This window comes from Cyprinus carpio, chromosome A5 (genome assembly GCF_018340385.1).
Source record: "Cyprinus carpio isolate SPL01 chromosome A5, ASM1834038v1, whole genome shotgun sequence".
NCBI lineage: Eukaryota > Metazoa > Chordata > Actinopteri > Cypriniformes > Cyprinidae > Cyprinus > Cyprinus carpio.
Genome location: NC_056576.1, coordinates 27194663 through 27218312, shown reverse-complemented (window position 1 = coordinate 27218312; position 23650 = coordinate 27194663). Strand labels below are relative to the sequence as shown.

General features: G+C 36.6%; 1 protein-coding gene across 1 annotated transcript in view; it reads left to right on the top strand.

Annotated features, from left to right (window-relative positions):
- LOC109087451 (multiple C2 and transmembrane domain-containing protein 1-like) overlaps nt 1-23650 on the top strand; it is a 158295-nt gene that overhangs the window by 52520 nt on the left and 82125 nt on the right. Inside the window, exon 2 of the mRNA XM_042756655.1 lies at nt 18370-18487. Within this exon, the coding sequence (XP_042612589.1) occupies nt 18370-18487 (118 nt within the window). The remainder of the gene's footprint in view (nt 1-18369; nt 18488-23650) is intronic.

Here is a 23650-nt window from a genome sequence, read left to right as displayed (position 1 = left end):
TAATGGCTGCTAAATATTCAGCTTTACCATCACAGGAATGAATGACATTTTAATATATATTAAGATAGAAAACGGTTATTTTAAATTGTGAAAATATCTTGCAATATTAGTGCTTTTACTGTATTTTGTATCAAATAAATGCAGCCTTGGTTAGCATTTGTGTGTCAAATGGCTACTTTGCTTATAGTTGTGACATTTAGGAGCTGTTTTGCACAGTTCCAGAATTTAGTTTGTGGAATTAAAAGAGTGTGTACAGATTGTTTTCCTGATTACTAATGTAGATAATGATATGTTTCCTGCAACGATAAACTAATCCAAAATTCTCACAGTCCTCTGAAGCACCAAAACATGCAAATTGCAACCAGACCTCCAACAAATGACCACAATGCTGTTAAGAGTGAGTTCAGAAGGGCGTGTTGGCTTATTTTGACTAAACTTCAGAAAGATTTATCTTCAGATAAAATGCTGTTATTTAGAAAAGTTTGGAAAGGATGATGCATGTTATTTCCAAACATTTTTTTCTGCATCCGCCCAAACCATCCTTTCACCATGGAAATGTAAATCTGTTCAGTCACGTCTTCCACCTATTTATTATTGCCTGCAGTGTTTTGTGCTTTTCATTAGTATCATCCTATTTTCTAAGCTCTGAGTGCATCATTGATTAGATGTCCCGAGCTTCTCCCTCTCAGGCTTCATTATCATCATCAGTCATATATCTCATCTGAATCAGCCTTCCTTATTAAAATACTTCCCCCCAGGAACTTAGTTAATGTTCTCCTTGGTTGTCAGTTTGTTGACCGGTTTCAGATTTACCTACCTTTAAATGTCACAGGTAAATGTTGCGGGAATCTAATTTTTCATGGTATCTTCTTCAGATTTGAAACAGAAACACATGAGACATGTGACTTTCAACCCATTATTTTTCTGGATTGCTCCAGGACTGAGGTCATGTATTTTTATATGAAAAAAACATTTTTAGTGTGGTAAATTTTTTTCAAGACACTTCAGTGTCTATAACTTTTTATCTTTTTGAGCATTATCCAACTCTGGATGATGAATAGCAAAGCCCAAAGGGTCTTCTTCCCAAAGACACCAAATTTTTGTGTGTGGCACACTGGTCAGGTAGGTCATTTTCAGCTGTGAGTCCCAAAATGGGAGGTGCAGGTTAAGAGGTTAAACATAAGCCCCTTTGATTTTTATTTTGCGAATAATATTTTTGTTTTGTGTCTTTTCAATTGTTCCAGGATCGTTAGATTTTGGTTCATTCATACTGCCAGTGATTTCCCGGAATCTGTGCGTGCGTTCACACATAACCCGTAAAGGTCCCGTAATTACACGTGACATCAGGATGTGACGTGTAATGTACGAGATGAAAACGCTAGGCACGTTAACTATCACTTAAGCTGGTGAATAATCTCAGATAGTGAGGAGCTAACTGATGTCTGCTTCATTACAGTTTGCACATATTTTTGTCATCGCGAATGTTGATATTCCTTCAAAACAAAAAGTTGCTCGATAATGTGCGTCATCACTATGACACACCCTTTATGGCATTGGTTCTGGCTTTTGTTCACACAGAGCTCATTCCAGGACCGAACCAGGCAATGTTACTAGGTCCCCAGCCTGGGATCGATCGCCGAATCAATCCCAGGATGTGTTTGCGTTCACACAGAAGGTGATTCGGTAATTTTCCAGGACCGGCGTGCAGTGTGAAAGGGGCTATATTTTATTCAAAGGGTCACCATTATTCAATTTCTGTAAGATGCCTATGACAGCGTATTTTATTGGACTTACCTGTTTTAAAGATAATGGGCTAATGTTGTATTTAGAAAGTTGCTTCATAAATGATTTTTGTATGTTTCAGTAATTTTATAAAACGCTTATAGCAACTATCAAATGGAATTATGTAGTTTTTAATTGCAATTTTGCAAGAAGTCTATTTGTTGTATCTTTTGTTTAAATTACTTTGATGCTGGCATACAAAATACATGGTTGCTGTTACTTTATGGGTAAATAAATAATGGTTGCTTTACATGTTGTTCTGTCAGCAACAATGACTTCATGCTTATACACAAAAGTTATGACAATTTCCTTTTTAACAAGCAGAAAGAAAACCCAGATGATGCTATCAGTAGAGCCACAGGATAATTAACAAGAGTCTAGGTTACTCTGTGAGGTCTGTGAATGGAGCTGAATCTGAGAGATCATTTCAGCACAGTTAATTACAAGCCACATAATGTCCTCGTGACATTTTTCTGTCCAGGGTCATTAGTGAAGTTCTAACATTATCTTCAACCTCATTAGCAGATCTGTCCCATCCATTTACTTGCCACATTTGCATCTGACTCCAAAGGGTCAAGTGTTTCTTTAGTTCATTAAATTCTTTAATACAACCATTCAATTCATAAAAAATAACAAATGCATAATAATCTGTGAGGGAAATATGAAATATTATTTATGAAAGATTTAAGAATTTAATTTCTTTCTTTTTTTCTCTGCGTCTTATAGTAAAAAGCATGCTGTAAATGTGCTGCGTCTGTGAGATGTTAAATATTAAATAGCCTGTGTAAATACACTTTTGCTATATATTTAGCTAAAGCCTGTGCAATTTTAGATTTAATTGGCTCATATCCCTGTCAGAGGACCTCTGTTTTGACAGTATCTGTACTATATCCCAGTCTTAATAGTAGATTCTGCATTAAAAGCTTTTAAAAGCTAATAAAAACTCTTAAAGTCTGAACAGATTTGAGTCTGTCAACTCTGATCAATATCTGCAAACTGGCTCTGACGTTCAGTAAGTAGCACTGTCTTCTCCAGACTGCAAATTATGTCTGAAATGGAGTCAAAAGTTATGTAGTGTATTCTAGCCTTAAGATCAGAGTCTTGATTCAAAACATGAATCTGTCCTCAGAAAGTCATTGTGATTTATCCATTTTCGGTGTGTAACTCACAGTCAGGAGACACTTCTGTTGTGTTTGTAGTCAGAATGGAGATTACGATCAAGAGAAGAGAGATCATGACTCATCAGAACCAAACCTTTAGGTCTTTTGAGAGAAAACAACATTTACATAGATTCATTCAGAGCATGACTCAGATTTTATCACATAAACATTTCCTTTTTTGCCACAGGGATCAGGAAAAGGTCAAATAAATGTGGTAGTAAGTTACAGATGATATTGTTTTTTTAGCTGCAGCACATTTATGAGAGCAATATTGTTTTCAAGTGCATGTGGGTTTAATATTAGCCACATCATCAAACTACTTAAAGGGGTCATATGACATTGCCAAAAAGAACATTATTTTGTGTATTTGGTGTAATGCAATGTGTTTATGTGGTTTATGGTTCAAAAAAACACATTATTTTCCACATACTGTACATCAGTGGTTCCCAAACCTCTCAATGAAGTACCCCAGCACTGCACATTTTGTATGTCTCCCTATATCTGACACACCCACTTAAGGGCTGTATCCGAAAACTTAGGCAGTTGGCTTGCTGCCTCGCTGCCGTATGAGGCAATGACTTTGCAGACAGCGTTTTTGCACAAAGGCACCTCATGGAAGTGATTTCAGACCGAATTCTGAGGCAGTGTAACGGTTAAATGATCTACAACAAAATAGAACGAGTTTTAGTGATAATAAAATGAATATTTAATTACTATAATACTGATTTATCGCTAGAACTAACATCAAAAGTGCACAAAGTTAGTCAGAAATATACATTTACACACAAACTGACCATCAAACGCAACTTTCAGACGCCATCTTTTTTTTTTTTAGCTTAACCATCACGGAATGGAACGCACAGGATTGTGGGATATCAAAGGCAGCGAAGGATACATCTATGCTGCCTTCAAAATTCAATCAGAAGAAGGTACCCCCAGAGACAGGAAGTAAAGCAGAATTTGGATTTGAATGTGCCTTGATGCCTTCCTGCCAGAAATGCTGCATTTTCCGAAGGCAGCATTTTAGAGCCATTTTCGGATGCAGCCCAAGGTCTTGCAGCACCCTCCACTAACGAGAACTGATGAGTTGAATCTGGTGTGATAGATGATTGGGGGAGACATACAAATAACCATTAGGCCACGACTTCCCACACAGGTTTGAGAACCACTGCTGTACATTATTGTTTCTCCTTTATGCCCCGCCTTTCTGTAATGTGTCAATTTTTACAAAACTCATCATTCTGAAAAACGAGTCGTGGTCTGATTGGCCAGCTGTCCAGTGCATTGTGATTGGCTGAATGCCTTAAGCGTGTGACGGAAATGTCATTGCCTCTTACCACAGCGGTTCCCGACTCCAGTCCTTGTGCCCCCCTGCTCTGCATATTTTGCATCTCTCTCTTAGTTAACACACCTGATTCATATAACCAGCTTGTTAGAAGAGAGCTACGTGCATGAACTGCGTACTGATTGATATGATCCCTGCACCGTGTTCATTGCTCCCTACTCCCTGAGCAGGGGAAATCCGTTGAAGTTTACTTCACTTCCCGAACATTCATTCATGGATTTGTGCTGTGCTGCTGCCTGCAGCGTCTTCACACACAGATGAGTGTGACATCATATACCTCTGTAAATAAATACAATTTAAAATTACGTCTTGCACACTTTAATGCCCTTTGAATGGAACATATACACTCATTTCGAACTGGAAGCATGGCAGAATATTCGGTGACGTCCACTTCGCAGGGCACTCACGGTCGAATAGAACAAACATTGTACGTGATAAGAGGACTGGGATTGGGAAACGCTGCCTTACCATACTGTGATGCCATGTTATTCTGGGTTTTTACACATTGCATTGCGTATTGTGCCGCGTAAACATAAAACCTTGTCTGCATTTGTGATCGGAGAATCAACAAACGCTACTCTACACTGCTCAAAACTCACGTTTGAATCATCAGTGGCAAATTATTTAAATATGTAAAAGTACTTTGTACTTACAGACTGTGAATCAGAAGCGCCAGACTGACTTGCAAAGTTGTAATCATATGACCCCTTTAACAGAATCTGACATTGTAGGCTATTCTCACAGGAAACAGTCCTTGTCCTCTGTTAAATTTGCTGCACACATCTGAGTATTTGGGTTGAATATAACAGTGTTGTAAATACAACTTAACCACTGATTTCTAGTTGTGTCCTCTTTGGAAGGCAAAACAATGTAGTTTCCATTTCTGAACGAAACAGCGTCTCCACAACATGGTGCCATCAGCAACAGTGAGAATAAAAGTTACGCCTTCTTTCTTTGCATGAACATTTGGGCGGTGTAATGCAAATCTTCCCACACAGTGATGTAGACATGTGGGGGTGTGTCAGATTGAGCCATTTTAGTTGGTTGTGGTTGACTCTTAACTTTTATAAAGAATATCTCTTTGGATTTGAGAATTTAGTCTTTGCAACTTTACAGATCTGCACCAAGAGCTTGTAACACTCCAGAGAGAAAGGAAAACTTGAAATCACATTATATGACCCCTTAACAGAATCTGACTCACTTAATTTCCGTGAGACTTTTTCTGTTGGTTAATTTCAGGATCTACTTTCTATTTAACTCTTAATTTCATTTGCGTGTAAATTTCTTTCATCCACTACCATGCGGTGTGCCACTTTGATTATCCACTCTGTAATTGTAGCACTTTCTTATTGGTAAATAGAGAAGCGTTACATAAGCAGCATGATAAAGGGCCGTGTGGATTCGTTTATGGTGTATATAAACCCCCACAGTGCCTCTGCTTCAGCCCAACCTGTCTCTGCTTGCATGGGTCTGACAGAAATAGCAGCTAATGGAACAAGCTCGCCAGCCCTGATGGGTTAAGGCTGGGTGGGCTGAGGGTGGATTAGAGCTTCCTGTAGCTCAGAATTCTGGGTAGTCGTTGGACTGGATTTGGCTCCAATGCAGCATAAAACATTCCCATATGTTCCTGATAATTACACAAAGACATCCTTGCAGAGTACTGGAGCTTTGACACATTTTCCTTAAGCATCTACAGCCTGGTTTGTTGTGCAGCGTGTGCAGGCACACATATACATATTTAAAAAGCACAAAGATACTGATCAGCCACAACACTAAAATCACTGACAGGCGAAGTGAATAACATTGATTATATTGTTACAATGGCACCTGTCAAGGCGTGGGATATATTAGAAAGCAAGTGAACAGTCAGTTCTTGAAGTTCATGTGTTGGAAGCAGGAAAAGATCTGAGTGACTTTTACAAGGGCCAAATTGTGATGGCTAAATGACTGAGTCAGAGCATCTCCAAAACAGCAAGTCTTGTGGGTGTTACTGGTACGCAGTGGTTTGTACCTGCCAAAAGTGGTGCAAGGAAGGACAGCCGCTGAACCAGTTCCAGGGTCATGGGTGCCCAAGGCTCAGTGATGCAATTGATGAGCTAAGGCTTGCCCATCTGGTCCATTTACACAGGAGAGCGGCTGTAGCTCAAATTGCTGAAGAACTTAATGCTGGCTATGATAGAATAGTCTCGGAACACACAGTTCATTGCAGTTTGCTGTGCACAGGGCTAGCTACAATCCAGTCAGCAACAGTACCTACAGCAATGGAATAGAGTAATGGAAGAAGGTTGCCTGGTCTGATGGCCGGGTGTGCGTGTGTCGTTTACCTGGGGAAGAGATGGCAGCAGGATGCACTATGTGAAGAAGGCAGGCCAGCAGAGGTAGTGTTTTGCTCTGGGCCAGAGGTCTCCAAACCTGCTCCCGGAGAGCTACCATCCCGCAGAGTTCAGCTCCAGCCCCAATGAAACTCCTACACCAGCTAATCAAGGTCTTCAGGGTTACTTGATATTTACAGATAGGTGTGTTGGAGCAGGGTTGGAAATGAAATCTGCAGGAAGGTACTGTAGCTCTCCAGGAGCAGGGTTGGAGACCTCTGTCCCAGAGTATGTTACTTTCACACATACCACCTACCCAAATGGCAGTGACCTATTTCAGCAGAACTTCTGTTCAGGAGTGGTTTCAGGAACATGATAAAGAGTTCTAGGTTTTGCCTTGGCCACCAAATTCCCCAGATCTCGATCCAATTGAGTATCTGTGGAATGTACTGGACTAACAAATCCAGTCCATGGAGACCTAACCTTGCTACTTGCAGTACTTAAAGGATCTGCTGTTGATGTCTTGGTACCCAACAACCACCACAGGACCTGTTCAGAAGGCTTGTGGAGTCCATGCCCCAATGCATCAGAACTGTTTTGGTGGCTGAACTGTATATAATTGAAATGCATTATAATCATAATATAATTATCACATGTATATCATAAGTTACATCCTCCTGCATGATTTTTTATTTTTATTTTTTTTGGAAATGGTATTTTGACTCTCAACTCTCAATTCTGATCAAATCAAAGTAAAATATCCAACAATTGAAGTTTCAATGCCCCAAGTTGCTACATTGCTTGCAAACAGTAAACATGACTAAGACTTCACTATTTGGCTAATAGCACCAGATATTATTTTTGAAAACTTGTTGCATTTTATTTATTTATTTATTTTTGTTTTTCCATTTTATTGCAATGGTAATTCATTTAGAGTGGCTGTAATTTAAAACTGCAGCCCACTGCAGGTAAGCGATTGGACATCTTCTCATTCATGAACTTAACTGCAGGCACAAAAAGTCAGTGGGCTGTGGAGGAGTCCAGTCTAGCCCATGGGATGATTTGACATGGCTATATTTACAATATTTTTATTGAATACTCTTTAAATTGTTACTTTGCCTCTCTCATCTTAAAGTGGCAAAAACATGTCAGTAACCTTTTTAATGCCTAATTTTGTATTAAATTTCATTTTTACATGCCTTTTTTTTAGCTTCTCAGTATTGTTGGTAATATTTTAGATTTTCTGTTTATACATACCTGTAAGTAGGCCTGTGTGAATGAATTTAGATAAAATTTTGAGCACCTTTTTGCTTTACCCCTAATAAAGCAGAGCAGCATAAATTTGATTTACACTTTATTAACTCCAGAATAAATAGTTTAGGTGAGTAATTGGAGAACATTGATTAAAAGTGGATCAAATAATGAGATAATAGCAGGTCACAATACATCTCGTTGGCTCAGCTTCTGATGTTAAGTCTATGCCTTTGTATGCGATTGTAGATTTTGTTTATGAACTGGTTTTCAAAGCAAAAATTTTATGGTATTTATACATTTTAATAGTGGTATGTAAATATCTATGGTTGAAAATATTGTTTTCTTTCATTGTATGCATTCTTCTGTATTTACTAATTTGTTTGAGCTCCAGTTTGTCCTAAGAAAGTATTCTTATACATTCTTGTTTTAGCATTAAATAACACATTTTACTCTTTCAGCTAAACATGTAGCACTGGCTATGTTTCAGTCTGTTGTTGGTGTACTTACTGCCGATAAGAGGATGTGTTTTCAGACCCTGTGGCTGGATGAAAAGACATGCTGCTAAATGGATGGATCAATTAGTAGATGATCACAAATAAAGTGTGAATGCATTTGTGTGTGTGTGTGTGTGTGTGTGTGTGTGTGTGTGTGTGTGTGTGTGTGTGTGTGTGTGTGTGTGAACATAGTTATCCTGCAAGTGATAAATGACATCTTTGCCTGTGCTGAAAAAGTATGAAACAAATACAGTGGCTTTCAGTGTGATGGAGAGCGAAGCTTCAAAATGAAACCATAAACATGAATAATGTAGTTCATAAACCTAGGGTGCATTGGAAAAAAAAGCTGACTGGTTTCAGTGTTGTTTGGATTGATCTACAGTGGCTTTCTCAGCGAGCCTTTGCTTCTCTGATGCAATCTCCCCCCCTATAGAAACGTTTTAATTGCTCAACCTCTAATTGCCCAATAAATATACAGTACTTTATGAGCATGTGTAACACTCTCTCATGTGGAAGCATCACTCAGTCTAGCAAGTATGATCAACAGGTGCTCAAACAACATTGAAATGTCCCCGTTTTGACATATTCAGAAGTTTTCATTCTGTTATTTTACCTAAGGCTAAACTTTTAGGGTTAAAAGTGAAATTCTGTCATAATTTATTTTATAATTGTTTTTATTTTATTATTATTTTTTTGTATATTATTGTGTACTGGTTATCTACTTTTTATATTTATTCATTTGGCAGACGTTTTTATCCAAAGCGACGTACAATTGAGGAATACAACAAAAAATGTATCATAAGATGGCAATAAACATGATAAGTGCCTGTTACACAAGGTTTCAAAATAGTAAAAAGCTAGGACAGGAGGATAATAAGAAAAGAGAAAAAGTGAAGGCATAGGTTTTTTATTATTATTATTATTGGAGGCAGTTAGGTTTCTTTCTGCTGAAAATGGTTTCATTTTTGGTTTCAAATAGATGTACATTCACATGTGGTTTAAAATAAAAGTTGACAAGGCTTCTGTTGGAAACAGATTGGTTTAAATCTTGTTTATGGAGTTATATGAATGTAATAACTCCGCATTGAAAATCCTTCACTTTCTAGGATTAGTTTTTCTGTTTTCCATATGAATGTTTAATAATAACACCAGTCTTTTGACAGAAGAACTGCAAACATTATGCATACTAATGTTTGATGATGTAATCCTGCTGAGGGAATCCTCTACAGTGAAAGCACTAGAGTAAAATCACTCTTGACTGAACACTGAACTCTGATTTTCAGTTATTGTTCACCTCTATGATATGCACAGTACATCAGCCAAAATCATACATGTACTAATTACATTTTAGTGATAATGAAATGCCTACACAGAATGGTCTGGAAAAATGTGACTGGTTGCTGCTCATAATGAATAGTGAATATAATAGAAGAGGTAACAGATCGTGTCATTTTTAATGGCGGTGTTTAGGTTCTACTATTCATTTAATACAAATGGCTGGTAGGTTTTAGGTCTTTGTAAAGATATAAAAAAAGTGATGAATGGACTATTGATGACCCTGTGACCTTCACTGTTTGTATGGAAAATAGCTACAGTTATATAGGATCATGGGTCAGTTATACTAGGAATCCAGGCATTTCTTGAAACCAATGCTTAATAGTGGGGTAAGTTTCTTCTAAGTACAATGTTTGGTGATATTAGTCAGGCAAAGCTCTGATATGAAGTACTGCACCTTCTTTTGCACTGTTTCTGGTGTTATTGCAGACCTGTTTCTTCTGTTTCATTGTTTTTGGACACATGCCGTAATATTATATTATTGCTTGAAGTACTGTACCATGGAGCACTGTGTGAATACCATCCAATTTAAGATTTGTGTATTTGATTTGCATAAAAAATTCCATTCAATTGGATTACACAGTTTAATGTAAACTAATAAACTACTTTTCAGTAATATCTAAAACGGGAACAGTTAAAATTTCTGAAATTTCTGATAAAAAAAAAAAATCATGGCATAATCTAAAATTGTTAATCATATAATCAGCATAAATCTGTTTATTTTGAAAACAATTATTCAGTTAAAAAAGTATGAACATGGTTAAAATATGGCTAGCTGGAACAGGCAGTATTAAATTAGTTAAAACATATGAAATTGAAACAAATTGGATTTTATTGATAAATGTATAAAACTAGTCATTGTGTGTTTACCTCATTGAATTATTTTAAGTCATTGGATAGCTTTGTGTGTTTTTTATATAGTAAAATTTGCAATGTCACGATCTGTTACAAGACACACAAGAACCAGTACTGCTTTACTGATGTCTAATCTGTCGTGACACATCTTGATGCGCCATATTTGAATATGCAAATGTTAATCAGATTTGAGAGCTTTAGTGAATGAAAAGAGAAGATTGACAGTGAAAAAGCTCTTATTCTGAGGTCTGTTCACACAAAGTTATCATATGGCTTCAGAAAACTTTGGAATATAGCACATCCAATTTGGAGCTTGACAGCTGTGGTCATCACTCATTTTCATGTGTGCTTTTCCTTTGGTGTTCCATAGAGGAAATAACATCATATAGGTTTGAGACAAAATGACCGTCAATAAATGATGACAGAATTTTAATTTCGGGTGAAGTATCCCATTATGTGTATTTCAGGTCTCTGTATACTTCCATTACCATAACCTACATCTGAACCTCCTCTGGCTAAACTAAAAAAAAGACACCAATGCAAATGCAATTTATCTCTTGCCACCTGCAGTGCATGGAAATAAACAAATCTGTCCTCCGTAGTCAAATAAGAGCACATTTATTATTTTATGCTGCTGCACCTATACACAATCCACCGTATGTGTCCAGATAACACTGTGATGAACTGCCGTGCAATGAAAAATACCTCAGTAAGAAGCACCAATCTATTCACATATTTTACATCAGTCACCAGTGTTATACATTCAGCTCTGAGTGTGTGCTTCTTAAAAACAGTGCCCTTTTTACTTTCTGATTTTACTGTAATGGCACTTCTGACCTCTCATTTACCCGAGCCATCTGTCCAGTGAAATATTGTCCATATACCTGTGGAATGGAATATCCTACATCCTGGTATTTATAAGCTCTTTATGTAAGGCTGAAACTTCATCACCGTCATCACGTATTCATGAGAGACGCTTATTATGCAAAGCTCTGATCAGTTCCGCTAAATGCTTTCTGACCCTGGAGAGACATAAGCAAAAGGTAGGAGAAGGAGCTTTTGTTAACCTTTAAATATTTAGTAAAGTTTTATTTTGTAGCTGTTCTTGACAATTATTGACCAGTATTAATGACAATTATTGTGAGTAATGTGTTTTGTGTACTGTACATAACAAACAATGGATGCAAGAGGTATCAATTTACCACCTCTCAAACTGCAACAATAGTCTAGCAATATAAATATCAGTAAATTATGATAAAGCATGGTTTTATAACCACTGTAGAGTTTGTTCTGGCCTGTTCAGACAGCATTGCCAACACATACCTACGTATAGATTTCATTGACAGTTTTAGTTGATTTTGGATTATTGTCATAAATATTATGCATTCAAAAGATTATTGTCATAATACTACTATTACTAGTTAGTAGTTGTTTTTATTAAGAGAAGGTTGTTTGTTCATGTAATTGAAATGAAGATGTGTGTGTTGATTTTTGTTTTTAGTTTAGGGATTATTGTCATAATACTACTTTTTGTTGATATATTTCAGGTCACAATCTACTGTGGGGTGATAAGTAGGTGTATAAAAGTAGCAGCACTTGAATGTTATGGAAGAAGGTTGTTTGAGGCGGCTCAATCAGAGAGATGCAGTCAAGAGGTGTGACTTATAAGGACATCTGTATCATCCAAAGGTTAGCCTGTAGTCATAAGTGTCTCTATTAAATGATGTTCTCAGCAGAAACCCACTGATTTGTCAGCTAATAATGAAGACTGACCTTAGAATACTTTTTGAACAAGAAGAAAACAAAAATAATGACTTTATTCAACAATTCCTCTCCTCTATGTGAGAGCCTTTTTGGAGAGCCAAATCAGCGTAGCGCCATTTTGGCAAATCTGAGCAGTATGCAGGCGGCGTCCGCACTTCTGTATGGCTGACACAGAAGAGCCTACACTGCCTGCGTACTGCTTAGATTTGCCAAAATGGCGCTACGCTGATTTGTAGAGACACAGAGGAGAGGAATTGTTGAATAAAGTCGTTATTTTTGTTTTCTTTGTGTAAAAAAGTATTCTCATCGCTTCATTACGTTACGGTTGAATCCCTGATGGCAGATGGACTATTCTGATTATGCTTTTTCTACTTTCCTGGACCTTGACACTGTTACTTACTTGGCAGTCTATGGGACAGTCTCAAGCCTACCAGTTTTCATCCAAAATATCTTAAATTGTGTTCCGAAGACGACGAAAGCTTTTACAGGTTAGCCAGTGCAGAGACTGTAAAGTTGGGGTAATATGATAATATTTTCTTGACCTGGTAAGGATTCTAGACACTGCATTTTGGACCACCTGTAGCTTGTTTATTGAAGATGCAGGACAACCACCTAGCAGTGCATTACAATAGTCCAGTCTAGAGGTCATGAATGCATGAACTAGCTCTTCTGCATCAGAAAAAGGGAACATGTTTTGTAGCTTGGCAATGTTTCTAAGATGGAAGAATGTTGTTTTTGTAACATGGGAAATATGAATTTCAAAAGACAAGTTGCTGTCTACACCCAGATTTTTGACCGTAGTGGAAGTACAGTAACAGTACATCGATCTACAAACCCGATTCCAAAAAGGTTTGGACACTGTACAAATTGTGAGTAAAAAAGGAATGGAATAATTTACAAATCTCATAAACTTATATTTTATTCACAATAGAATATAGATAACATATCAAATGTTGAAAGTGAGACATTTTGAAATGTCATGCTAAATATTTGCTCATGTTTTATTTCATGAGAGTTACACATTCCAAAAAAGTTGGGACAGGTAGCAATAAGAGGCCGGAAAAGTTAAATGTACATATAAGGAACAGCTGGAGGACCAATTTACCACTTATTAGGTCAATTGGCAACATGATTGGGTATAAAAATAGCCTCTCAGAGTGGCAGTGTCTCTCAGAAGTCAAGATGGGCAGAGGATCACCAGTTCCCCCAATGCTGCAGCGAAAAATTGTGGAGCAATATCAGAAAAGAGTTTCTCAGAGAAAAATTGCAAAGAGTTTAAAGTTATTTTCTACAGTGCATAATATCATCCAAAGATTCAGAGAATCTGGAACAATCTCTGTGCGTAAGGGTCAAGGCTGGAAAACCATACTGGATGTCAAGGCCCTTAGACGGCACTGCATCACATACAGGAAGGTACTGTAAATGTTGAAATTACAACATGGGCACAGGAATACTTTCCAGAAAACATTGATGGTGAACGTAATCCACCGTGCCTCGCGTTGCCGGCCAGCTACAAAACTCTATAGGTCAGAAGCCATATCTTAACATGATCAGAAGTGCAGGTGTTTTCTCTTGGCCAAGGCTCATTTAAAATGGACTGTGGCAAAGTGGAAAACTGTTCTGTGTTCAGACAAATCAAAATTTGAAGTTCTTTTTGGAAAACTGGAACGCCATGTCATCCGGACTAAAGAGGACAAGGACAACCCAAGTTGTTATCAGCGCTCAGTTCAGAAGCCTGCATCTCTGATGGTATGGGGTTGCATGAGTTGCGTGTGGGCATGGGCAGCTATACCACATCTGGAAAGGCACCATCAATGCTGAAAGGTATATCCAAGTTCTAGAACAACATATGCTCCCCCATCCAGACGTAGTCTCTATCAGGGAAGACCTTGCATTTTCCAACATGGCCAAATACTGCATCAATTACAACTCATGGCTGCGTAGAAGAAGGATCCGGGTACTGAAATGTGCAGCCTGCAGTCCAGATCTTTCACCCATAGAAAACATTTTTGGCGCATCATAAAGAGGAAGATGCGACAAAGAAGACCTAAGACAGTTGAGCAACTAGAAGGCCTGTATTAGACAAGAATGGGACAACATTCCTATTCCTAAACTTGAGAAACAACTTTGCAAACTGTTATAAAAAGAAGAGGAGATGCCACACAGTGGTAAACATGGCCTTGTCCCAACTTTTTTGAGATGTGTTGATGCCATGAAATTTAAAATCAACTTATTTTTCCCTTAAAATTACACATTTTCTCAGTTTAAACATTTGATGTGTCATCTATGTTGTATTCTGAATAAAATATTGACATTTGAAACTTTGTTGATGCCATGAAATTTAAAATCAACAATTTGTACAAGTGTCCCAACTTTTTTGGGATCGGGTTTGTAGTTTCAAATTGTAATCCAAGAGATTCTGTGTACGTGCTTTTTGGTCCATAAGTAATATCTCTGTCTTAATCCAAATTAAATAGAAGAAAATATATGGTGGATCATCCAATCTTTTAAATTTTTAATACACTCTGTTAACTTAGATAATTTAGAAGTTTCATCTGGTCTTGTTGATATATAGTTGAGTATCATCAGCCTAACAATGGTGAACTATTCTGTATGTTTCTAATAAAATTACCAAGAGGTAACGTATATTGAAATAGCAGAAGACCTAGGACAGATCCTTGTGGCACTCCATACTTTACTGGTGATAATTGAATATCTACTCCCCGTTTAAATAAACAAAGTGGTAACAATCGTAGGATCTAAACCATCTTAAGCCTGCTCTTGAATCCCATATAGTATTGTAATAAAACTTTATACGATCTATGAGTATGTCATGATCTATAGTGTCGAATGCAGCACTTAGATCAAGTAAAACTAGCAATGAGATGCACTGCAGTTTTTCTTTGGGTCCGATGAATGGAGCTGAAGTACTAGACGCTGTAGAATTAAAATTTGTTATTGTATTTCTGATGTTATCTAAATATCAGGAAAGAAATTCATAGTCATTACTATTAAACTGTGAGGGAAAATTTCGATCGGGTGGCATCTGGTTATTTGTTAATCTAGCCACTGTGCTAAATAAACACCTTTTATTGTTTTGGTTATTTTCTATGAGTTTGCAGATATGCTCGACCATGGCAGCTTTTAGAGCCTGTTTATAGTTGGACAAACTATAGCTGGTTTTTCCACACAATTCTAAAAACTTCCAAGTTAGTTTTTCTCCATTTGCCCTCAAGATTACGAGTTTCTTTCTTGAGAGAGTGGGTATTACTGTTGTACCATGGCACAGTACATTTTTCTCTAACCTTTTTCAATTTGATGGGGGCAGCAGCTTCTAATGTATTAGAGAAGATAGTGCCCATTTTGCTAGTCATTTAGTCTAGTTCATATGTGTTTATGGGTACCCAGAGCAGTTGAGATAAATCAGGCAAGTTATTTGTGTCTTTGGTGGCTGGAGCAATAGTTCTGCCCGGACAATAACACTGAGCCATATAGTTAATATCAGTAATACGCAGCATGCACGATATAAGGAAATGGTCAGTTTCACTAATGGTCAGTTTATCACTTTGAGGTACGATATCTATATCAGTAAGATCGATTCCATGCGATATAATTAAAACGATGAGTGGACCCGGTGACGTTTTGCTTGATTCCAAAAGAGTTTATTAGGTCAGTAAACTCAAGTCCTAATGCATCATTTGTATTATCAATGTGAATGTTAAAATCACTGACAATTAGTGCTTTATTAACATTTACCAATAGGTCTGAGAGGAAATCTGCAAATTACTTTAGGAAATCTGTAAATGGCCCTGGTGGTCTATGCACTGTAGCCAGAGCAAGAAATAGGAGAGATCTCTTTTGCATATGTGACAGTTTAACATTAAGTAAAAGTGTTTCGAATGAGTTAAACCTGCATCCTGTTTTCTGAGTAACATTGAGAATATCACTAGATATTGTTGCAACACCCCTGCCACGACCAGTCTTACGGGGCTCATGCTTATAATGGGCCAAATCTTATGATAAATGATAAGCTGAAATGTATATGCCAATGTCTACATTAAACTGCCAAACACATCTTTGTGTATTATTTATTTAATGTCTATTTTAAGGTAAAGAAGTATTTTTGTTTTTTTTTATTGAATAAAGTTTATTTTTTTTTTAATTTGATTAAGGAAAGTTATTTTATATTTGGATATATAGTAAAAATTTTATTTTCTGGATTATTTTGAAACATAATAAAGAGGGATTTCACATAATACTGTATTTAATATTTGTTTGTTTGATTTAAAAAAATAAAAAGAGATTACACAATAGAAACACGTAGATTTAATTCTCAGAGGAGATCAGTTTTGTTTTTTTGTACTATACTGTGAATCATAATATTGTAAGGTCCACATTTTTTATGTGCAAAATCAGCCATGTCCATTTGCATGTGGATAGTAAATGAATCAATTAATGTATCCAAGTATGTTCTGCTGTATAACATTACATAAATAATTTAAAAAGTAGTGTCATTGTTTAAAAGATCAATAATGATAATGACTTTCTTGATGACTTAAACCTTCCTTATGTGTCAAAGAATTTGATTGAATCCTCCTTACTTCACCCTCAATGATTCCTGAAGCCCAACTATGGCTAGACTCTAGAAATCTGTCATAATGAGCAAATTGAAACTGAAATAAATTCCAAACACAACAAATGCTCCTAACATTTGAGGCTAGCACAATAATTCAAATCTTTGTCATTCAGTTTAAGACTGAATAATAACAGTGTTTTGTTGAGTGACAGTGTCAGGTGCTGTTTTAAATTTCAAGATGAACTCCTCCTTATGAAGCGAAAAAAAAAGAAAAAGGAAATAAATTCCTGTTGGCAGCGGGTAGAGGAATGTTTGTTTGCACCTTTCTGCTTTTGTTAATTACATAAAGAAAAGTTATGATGTAAAATGAATAAAGCATTTGAATAATTCATTTTGCTTTGTCTCCTCTCCCTCATTTACCCTTATGTTATGATAAGTTTGTGAACAGTTTTGAGTAGTTAACTCTTTTGCTGCTTTTTGGTTAATTTACCATGTTACCAAGATTCTATTCTATTCTATTCTATTCTATTCTATTCTATTCTATTCTATTCTATTCTAACAGTCATATTGTGAATGCTAGTGTGTGTGTATTGGTGTTTAGGAGCACAAGTGTGTGTGGGTACAGTATGCATGCTTTAAGAATTACAGCCAAGTCACCACAAACTGTCCCCAAAGTCCTATGAGGGTATAAAGCAGTAGTAATTTACTACTGTGCACTAATATCTCGAGTCATGTAAACATTAGCATACACCCCGCAGTACACTACACTGCTTATTTCTTATTACAAGAAACTGGTGACAGCGCTTTAATGGACATTTTCAGAGTTCTTTGTTCTTTTAATATAAAGGTGCATATTTCATATGCCTTTGACAGGATAGTGCAGCGTATGTATAGTGAAGACGGATATAGGCAGACTGTCTTATTGGTAAATACTGCAAACCGAGGAGCTTTAGATAAGTTCTTGTTGAGTAATAAACTAGCTCCATGTTTAATAAGGAAAAACTGTGTAAATCATACAGCTGCTAATGGTTAGCCCTACAGACTTCAGGAAATTAGAATTCTGTCTTCTGTTGCAGTATAATTTGGTTTTAATTTTGCTCTTTGATACTTTGTCAATGTCTGATGACCTGCTCAGGGGCAGGATAACTGTTAAATAGTCTCCTTACAACAACATCTCAAGGTTGTGAGGTCTGGATTTGAGATTGTAGAGGCAGATTGATTATGTAACTGTGAGGGCAGAGTGAAATGCAAACGTCCTTTTTTCTCTCTGCTGCTGTATCTTACAGCCTTGAAGTAGAGCTATTACCATTCTATTGAGCTGCGCTATATTGGTGAGAGGAGCTGATGTACCAACACTTCATGTTTTAAGTCTTCATAACATTAAGCAATAAACTGGAATCGATATAGATTCCCTGAAGTATGTGCTTGAGATCTTAGGGCAGTGTGTATGTAGGCCTGTCTGACTACCTCACTGTTTCCTCTCTTCCTGTAGGTCATCAATATTGTGGAGCCAAGTAATGAAGAACTTCCTCCCCCGTCAAAGCCAGGAATGTATCAGCTGGACATTGTGTTGAAGAAGGGCAATAATCTGGCCATCAGGGACAGGGGTGGTATGTCCCCCCTTCACCACATTTGTTTAACTATTTTTTCCTGTTTAACTGGAATTTTCCAGATATCTGAGGTTCTGGTGAGCTCCTTTAGAATTCACTCTCAAAAATGTGCCCTGAAGGTAATATTTAAGTGAACTTGTTTTATTCAAAGTAGTTGTAGGTTCACCAAAAGTAAAACAATAACAAAAAAAAAAAAAAAGATTTTTATATTTACATTTTAATTTATATAAAATATTTTATTTTTAAATATTTAATTTGTTTTCATTTTTTTCTAAATTAAAAAAAAAAAATTAAATAAGAATTTGACAATTTCATTTGCTCTGGATTTTTTCCTGTGAAAGGAATCATTTTAAAAAATCATTCTAGATAGATTTATATTCCCATTTTAATGCTTTATAAGTACCACACAGAGACGTGTGTGAGATACATTTTATGTAATGATGTAAATAAATCCGATGCACTTTTGGATCTATATTAGCCTAATTATGGAAAAAAAAAGCATATTAAAAAGCATATTAAAAATCAATTTGATATTCATCATGTTTCTTAAAGGGATAGTTCACCCCAAAATAAAAATTGTCCTCATGTCATTTAAATCCTGTATGACCTACTTTCTTCTGTGGAATATTAAAGATGTTCTGAAGAATGTTGGGACATGAAGATGAGTATATGATGACAGAATCCTTTGTTTGGTTTTTTTTAGTTTGGTTTGGTTTGGTTTGTTTTGTTTTGGGTTGGGACATGGGGATGAGTATATTAAAAGGAAAGGAAAGGAAAGGAAAGGAAAGGAAAGGAAAGGAAAGGACAGGACAGGACCTGTGGCCAAGTATGGTTTCCCATACTCATAATTTAACCCTTTTTTTCATAAGCTACCCCTTTAATTTTACACCTCAAGCAAAATATTAAAATCAAAGTGAATATTCATTGTTTAAATCATAGTTTGAATCACTAGCGCCCTCTTTTTGTTCTGCTAACATGAAATGTTTTCTGAATCAGAGATAAAATTAGCATGTGAACAAACAGAAATAGTCAAGGCTAAATAGATCTTCTGCTCTGGTCACTTTGATTTGTGTATCTCAGCAGACAACAGCAGAGCCATGAGCTCACCAGAGTATGACTCTACATTCCTGCCCAGTAGTCCAGACCTGCTCTGGTGTCATGTGAGAGGACGGGCATTAGTGCTTTTGAATGGCAGAGAGACAGGCTGGAGCAGTAATGGTCTCATTAGGGGCTGATGGATGGTGCAGCAGGTCTGTTCATACACCCTCTGTCTCTCTCTTTTTTTACTCACCAAAAAAGAGACACATGCTAAAATAATGAGCAAAGACCTCAGCAGCTCACCTGCCCTCGAGACTCGAGTTTCTGCTCTGTGTGAGTCATACAGTCAGTCATACGCTCCCTTGAGAAAAACCCTGAGTAATCTCATGCTTTCCTCCAACAATAATGGAACAGCTGAGATTAAAATGATTCCTACATGTATTGTTTGAAATTTGAATAGCTAAAATTATACTTGGCGTACATTTCACAACTTTTGCTTTCAAACACAAACATTTCTCTGTTTTATCTGGCTTCTGCATTGACTGGAATAAATTAGCATTCTAATGTTTATCATCATCTCTATGATTAACTTAATTAATCTAGACACGGATGTGAAATTATCATGTTTATTAAGCACCAAATCGGCACTCTCTACAAGTCGGTGACCACTGCTGCTTCCCATTTCCACAGTGTGTATCCAGTCTAATTAAACAGGATGTGCTTTACTAAAGGATTTCCACATGCTCTGTGGTTTTTGCAGCTTTCTGCTCAACAACGGGCCACAGAAATGCATGCCTAGATTTAGGTCTTCCTAGCTTAGGTTTATAGCAATAATCATCATAATACATTTTATTCTTTTCTTATACCCAACGTCCTGCGTGGTTAATTTACACAGACAATATAGCTATTGTTACAATGTGACCCTGACAGATCATGGTTATGCTAATGCTGCTAAAGTTATTGTTGATTATATACAAGTCACAGCTTACCAGTTGTTCAAAAAGACATATCTAACAAATTAGTTAGATAACAAATGAGATCTTACTGTAAAGTGTTACTAAGGAAATATTTAAATATTAGTAAATATTCAAGTATTGGCAGTACTAACCAGTTTTATTTTTTGTGCAGAAAGTGTGAAAGATGTACTATACTACAATGAGATGTTAGCACTATAAGTTTGGGGTCAGTAAGATTTGTTTTTTGAAAGCTGTTTTATGCTCAACAAGGTGGCATTCATTGTAACATTGTGAAATATTACAATTTAAAAGAGCTGCTTTGTGTTTTAATGTAATGTACAAAAAAAATAATGACTCAATGGAGTAATTGACTTTTTAGAGACAGGTAGTGTAGTTATATTGTCTGTTTTATGAGACATTCCTCTCATTATACTGTCAGAAAGAAACTCTGAGAAAAGCATGTGTGAAGAAGTCAAACAGCGGCAGCGGTGATAAATGAGAGTGTTGAGTCTGTTTTCTTTTAGGTTGCAGATTCTCTGTTCTGCTTGTTTTAACCTTGAGTTACGGATGATTTTGTGTGTTTGTTAGGATGGTGCGGACAGCATGGCAGAAACTGATCCAGGATTATAACACCAGGATGTTTCCTGTTGTCTTTCTCTGGCATTGAAATCCATCTGTCAGCATCTGTTAATGATCTGATGGTGTGTATGTGTGGTAAAAGTGAACAACATGCAAAGCGCCTCTAGTTGAGGTTTTTACAGCCCAGCAGCTCAGTTATTGCAGAATTGTAAATGTAATGTGTGAGATTAATCAGAAAATGACCACTCCTGCTGAGTGATGGGTACTGGTATTGCAGAATGTTTCACAGATTCGAGACTCTGAAGTTGCATCTACAACGTTAGTGGATTTGTCTCGTGTTTGCAGTATTAGATGTAGTGTTTTGAGCTAATGAGAGACGGGGTTGATTTTATGAAACCACACACGTACACTCCTTCCTCTACTATTACTTCCTGACACACACACACACACTCACACACGCACACACACACTCTCACACACACACACACACACACACACACACACACACACACACAAACTCAAATAATTGCATTTATTACTCCTTTGTATGGACATAATCCAACAATCAAACAAACAAATCAGTTTGTTACCAATTTTGTGCTCTTTTAATGTAATGACACAAAATGCACCTACAGGAATTAAGGGACTGGTCAAATTTACTGCATTATGCCGTCAGTTATCTTTATGTGGACTATTCCTTTAAATGATACATAGTCACTCTCATGTCATCCCAAACCCAAATGAACACTGACCAGGTGCTGTCAAGCTACAAATAGAAGAACAACAAACATAAAAATCTCTAAAAAAAATAGTTCATACAACTTGTGAGTGTCTGCAGGTTTGTGTGAGGATTTTTATTTTTTTTCTATGGACATTTTGTTCATTATTTGCTTAAAATCTTGTCCTCCAACCATAGTCCATATTATATGGAAATGCACTGTGGCATGCTTGACATCAATGGTGCTAAACGGCATTAGTTGTCACATTTGTCGAAACCACTATTTTTAAATAGTGTGTGAAAAATGAGAGCTACAGAAGGAAAGAAAATATGAAAAGTATATGTTTATATGTTTATATACAGTACTGTTCGAGCATTTGGTTTAGTAAGATTTTTTTAAGGAAATTTGTATTTTAAAATATATTAAAATAGAAAACATTTATTTTAAATTGTAATAATATTTCACAATATTACTGTTTTTTCTGTATTTTTGATCAAACATAAAGCACCTCATTGACCTCACACTTCTGAATGGTAGTGTATATTTTTGTTTTTTAGCCTAGTGTTGTCAAGTCCTGATATGCTGCATTAGATCTGCATTAAAGCGTGTGGACTGAATTCATAGCTGCATGCTGTGCTGTAGCTGCGTTCACACACTCACACAAACATACAAACTTGAGAAGGGGAGCACCAGACTAGAAAATGCTGCAGTCATCAATCCATTGCTGACGTGGGGCATGCTGGATAATGGAGTGTGCGGGGAATTGACCACATCTCTCTTCTGTTTCTATGTGCTATTGAAAGGCTTCTTTTCATCAGCTCTGTCTTAAATATCCAGACGCCTGACAGCCAATCTGAATCCAGCCTGTGGACCGTCTCATATTTTAGAGAAAGAAAATGGAAAAAGACATACTGTATCTCGCATAAAACCTCAAACCTTTTTATTACATAGAGTTTTACACTTCAGATCTCTTACATGTCTCTCTTTTTGGGGTCTCAGTGCATTGGCTCATAATAAAAGGCTTGGCTAGAGTTTAGCTCTAGCTATATATATATATATATATATATATATATATATATATATATCTATATATATATATATATATATATACACAAACTACACAGAGGCAGGAGTTTGACAACAAATTATTTTATAGATCAAATTACTCAGTATACCTGAATATGTTCAGAATTTAACCCCATAAAGCCTACTGTATCATATTTAATACACAAATTTCTAAGGCCTCTAATTTAACATGATTTGCTGAAAAACCTGTTGTCTACAGTCTACTACGTGTCTTCTGTCATGTAGACTGATGGTCGGGATGGTTTAATTTACTCAGTGCAACTTATAACATCCAAGTGACAGATATAACACCAGCATGTCAGAAAGAATAAAATAAAAGTTGGAAAAAAGATCACCCCCTCCTAAAAATGACTTGTTAACCTTCTTAATGGCACACAAAGCTATTTGACGTTCAACTGGTCACCTGTGGTAATTTTGATTCCCTCAGCGTGAAAAGAGCTTTCCTGGAGCATTTCAGACCTTGGTTGTGCAACTGAAGCAAACCATCAACTATGGGTGGCAAGGCACTGTCAAAAGATCTCTGGGATAAAGTTGTGGAAAGGCACAAGTCAGGAGATGGATTTAAAAAAAACTCAAAGGTTTTATCAATGCCTAGAAGCAGAGTGAAGTCTATTAATAAGAAGGTATTTGGTACAACACAGACCCTCCCTGGATCAGGATGTCACTCCAAACTGGAATTTATGACAAAGAGTGGACATTCTGTGCATGTGACAACATTACAAATTCTCTACAAACGTGGCTTGTATGTGATGGTTGCAAGAAAAAAGCCACTCCTCAAGAAAGGC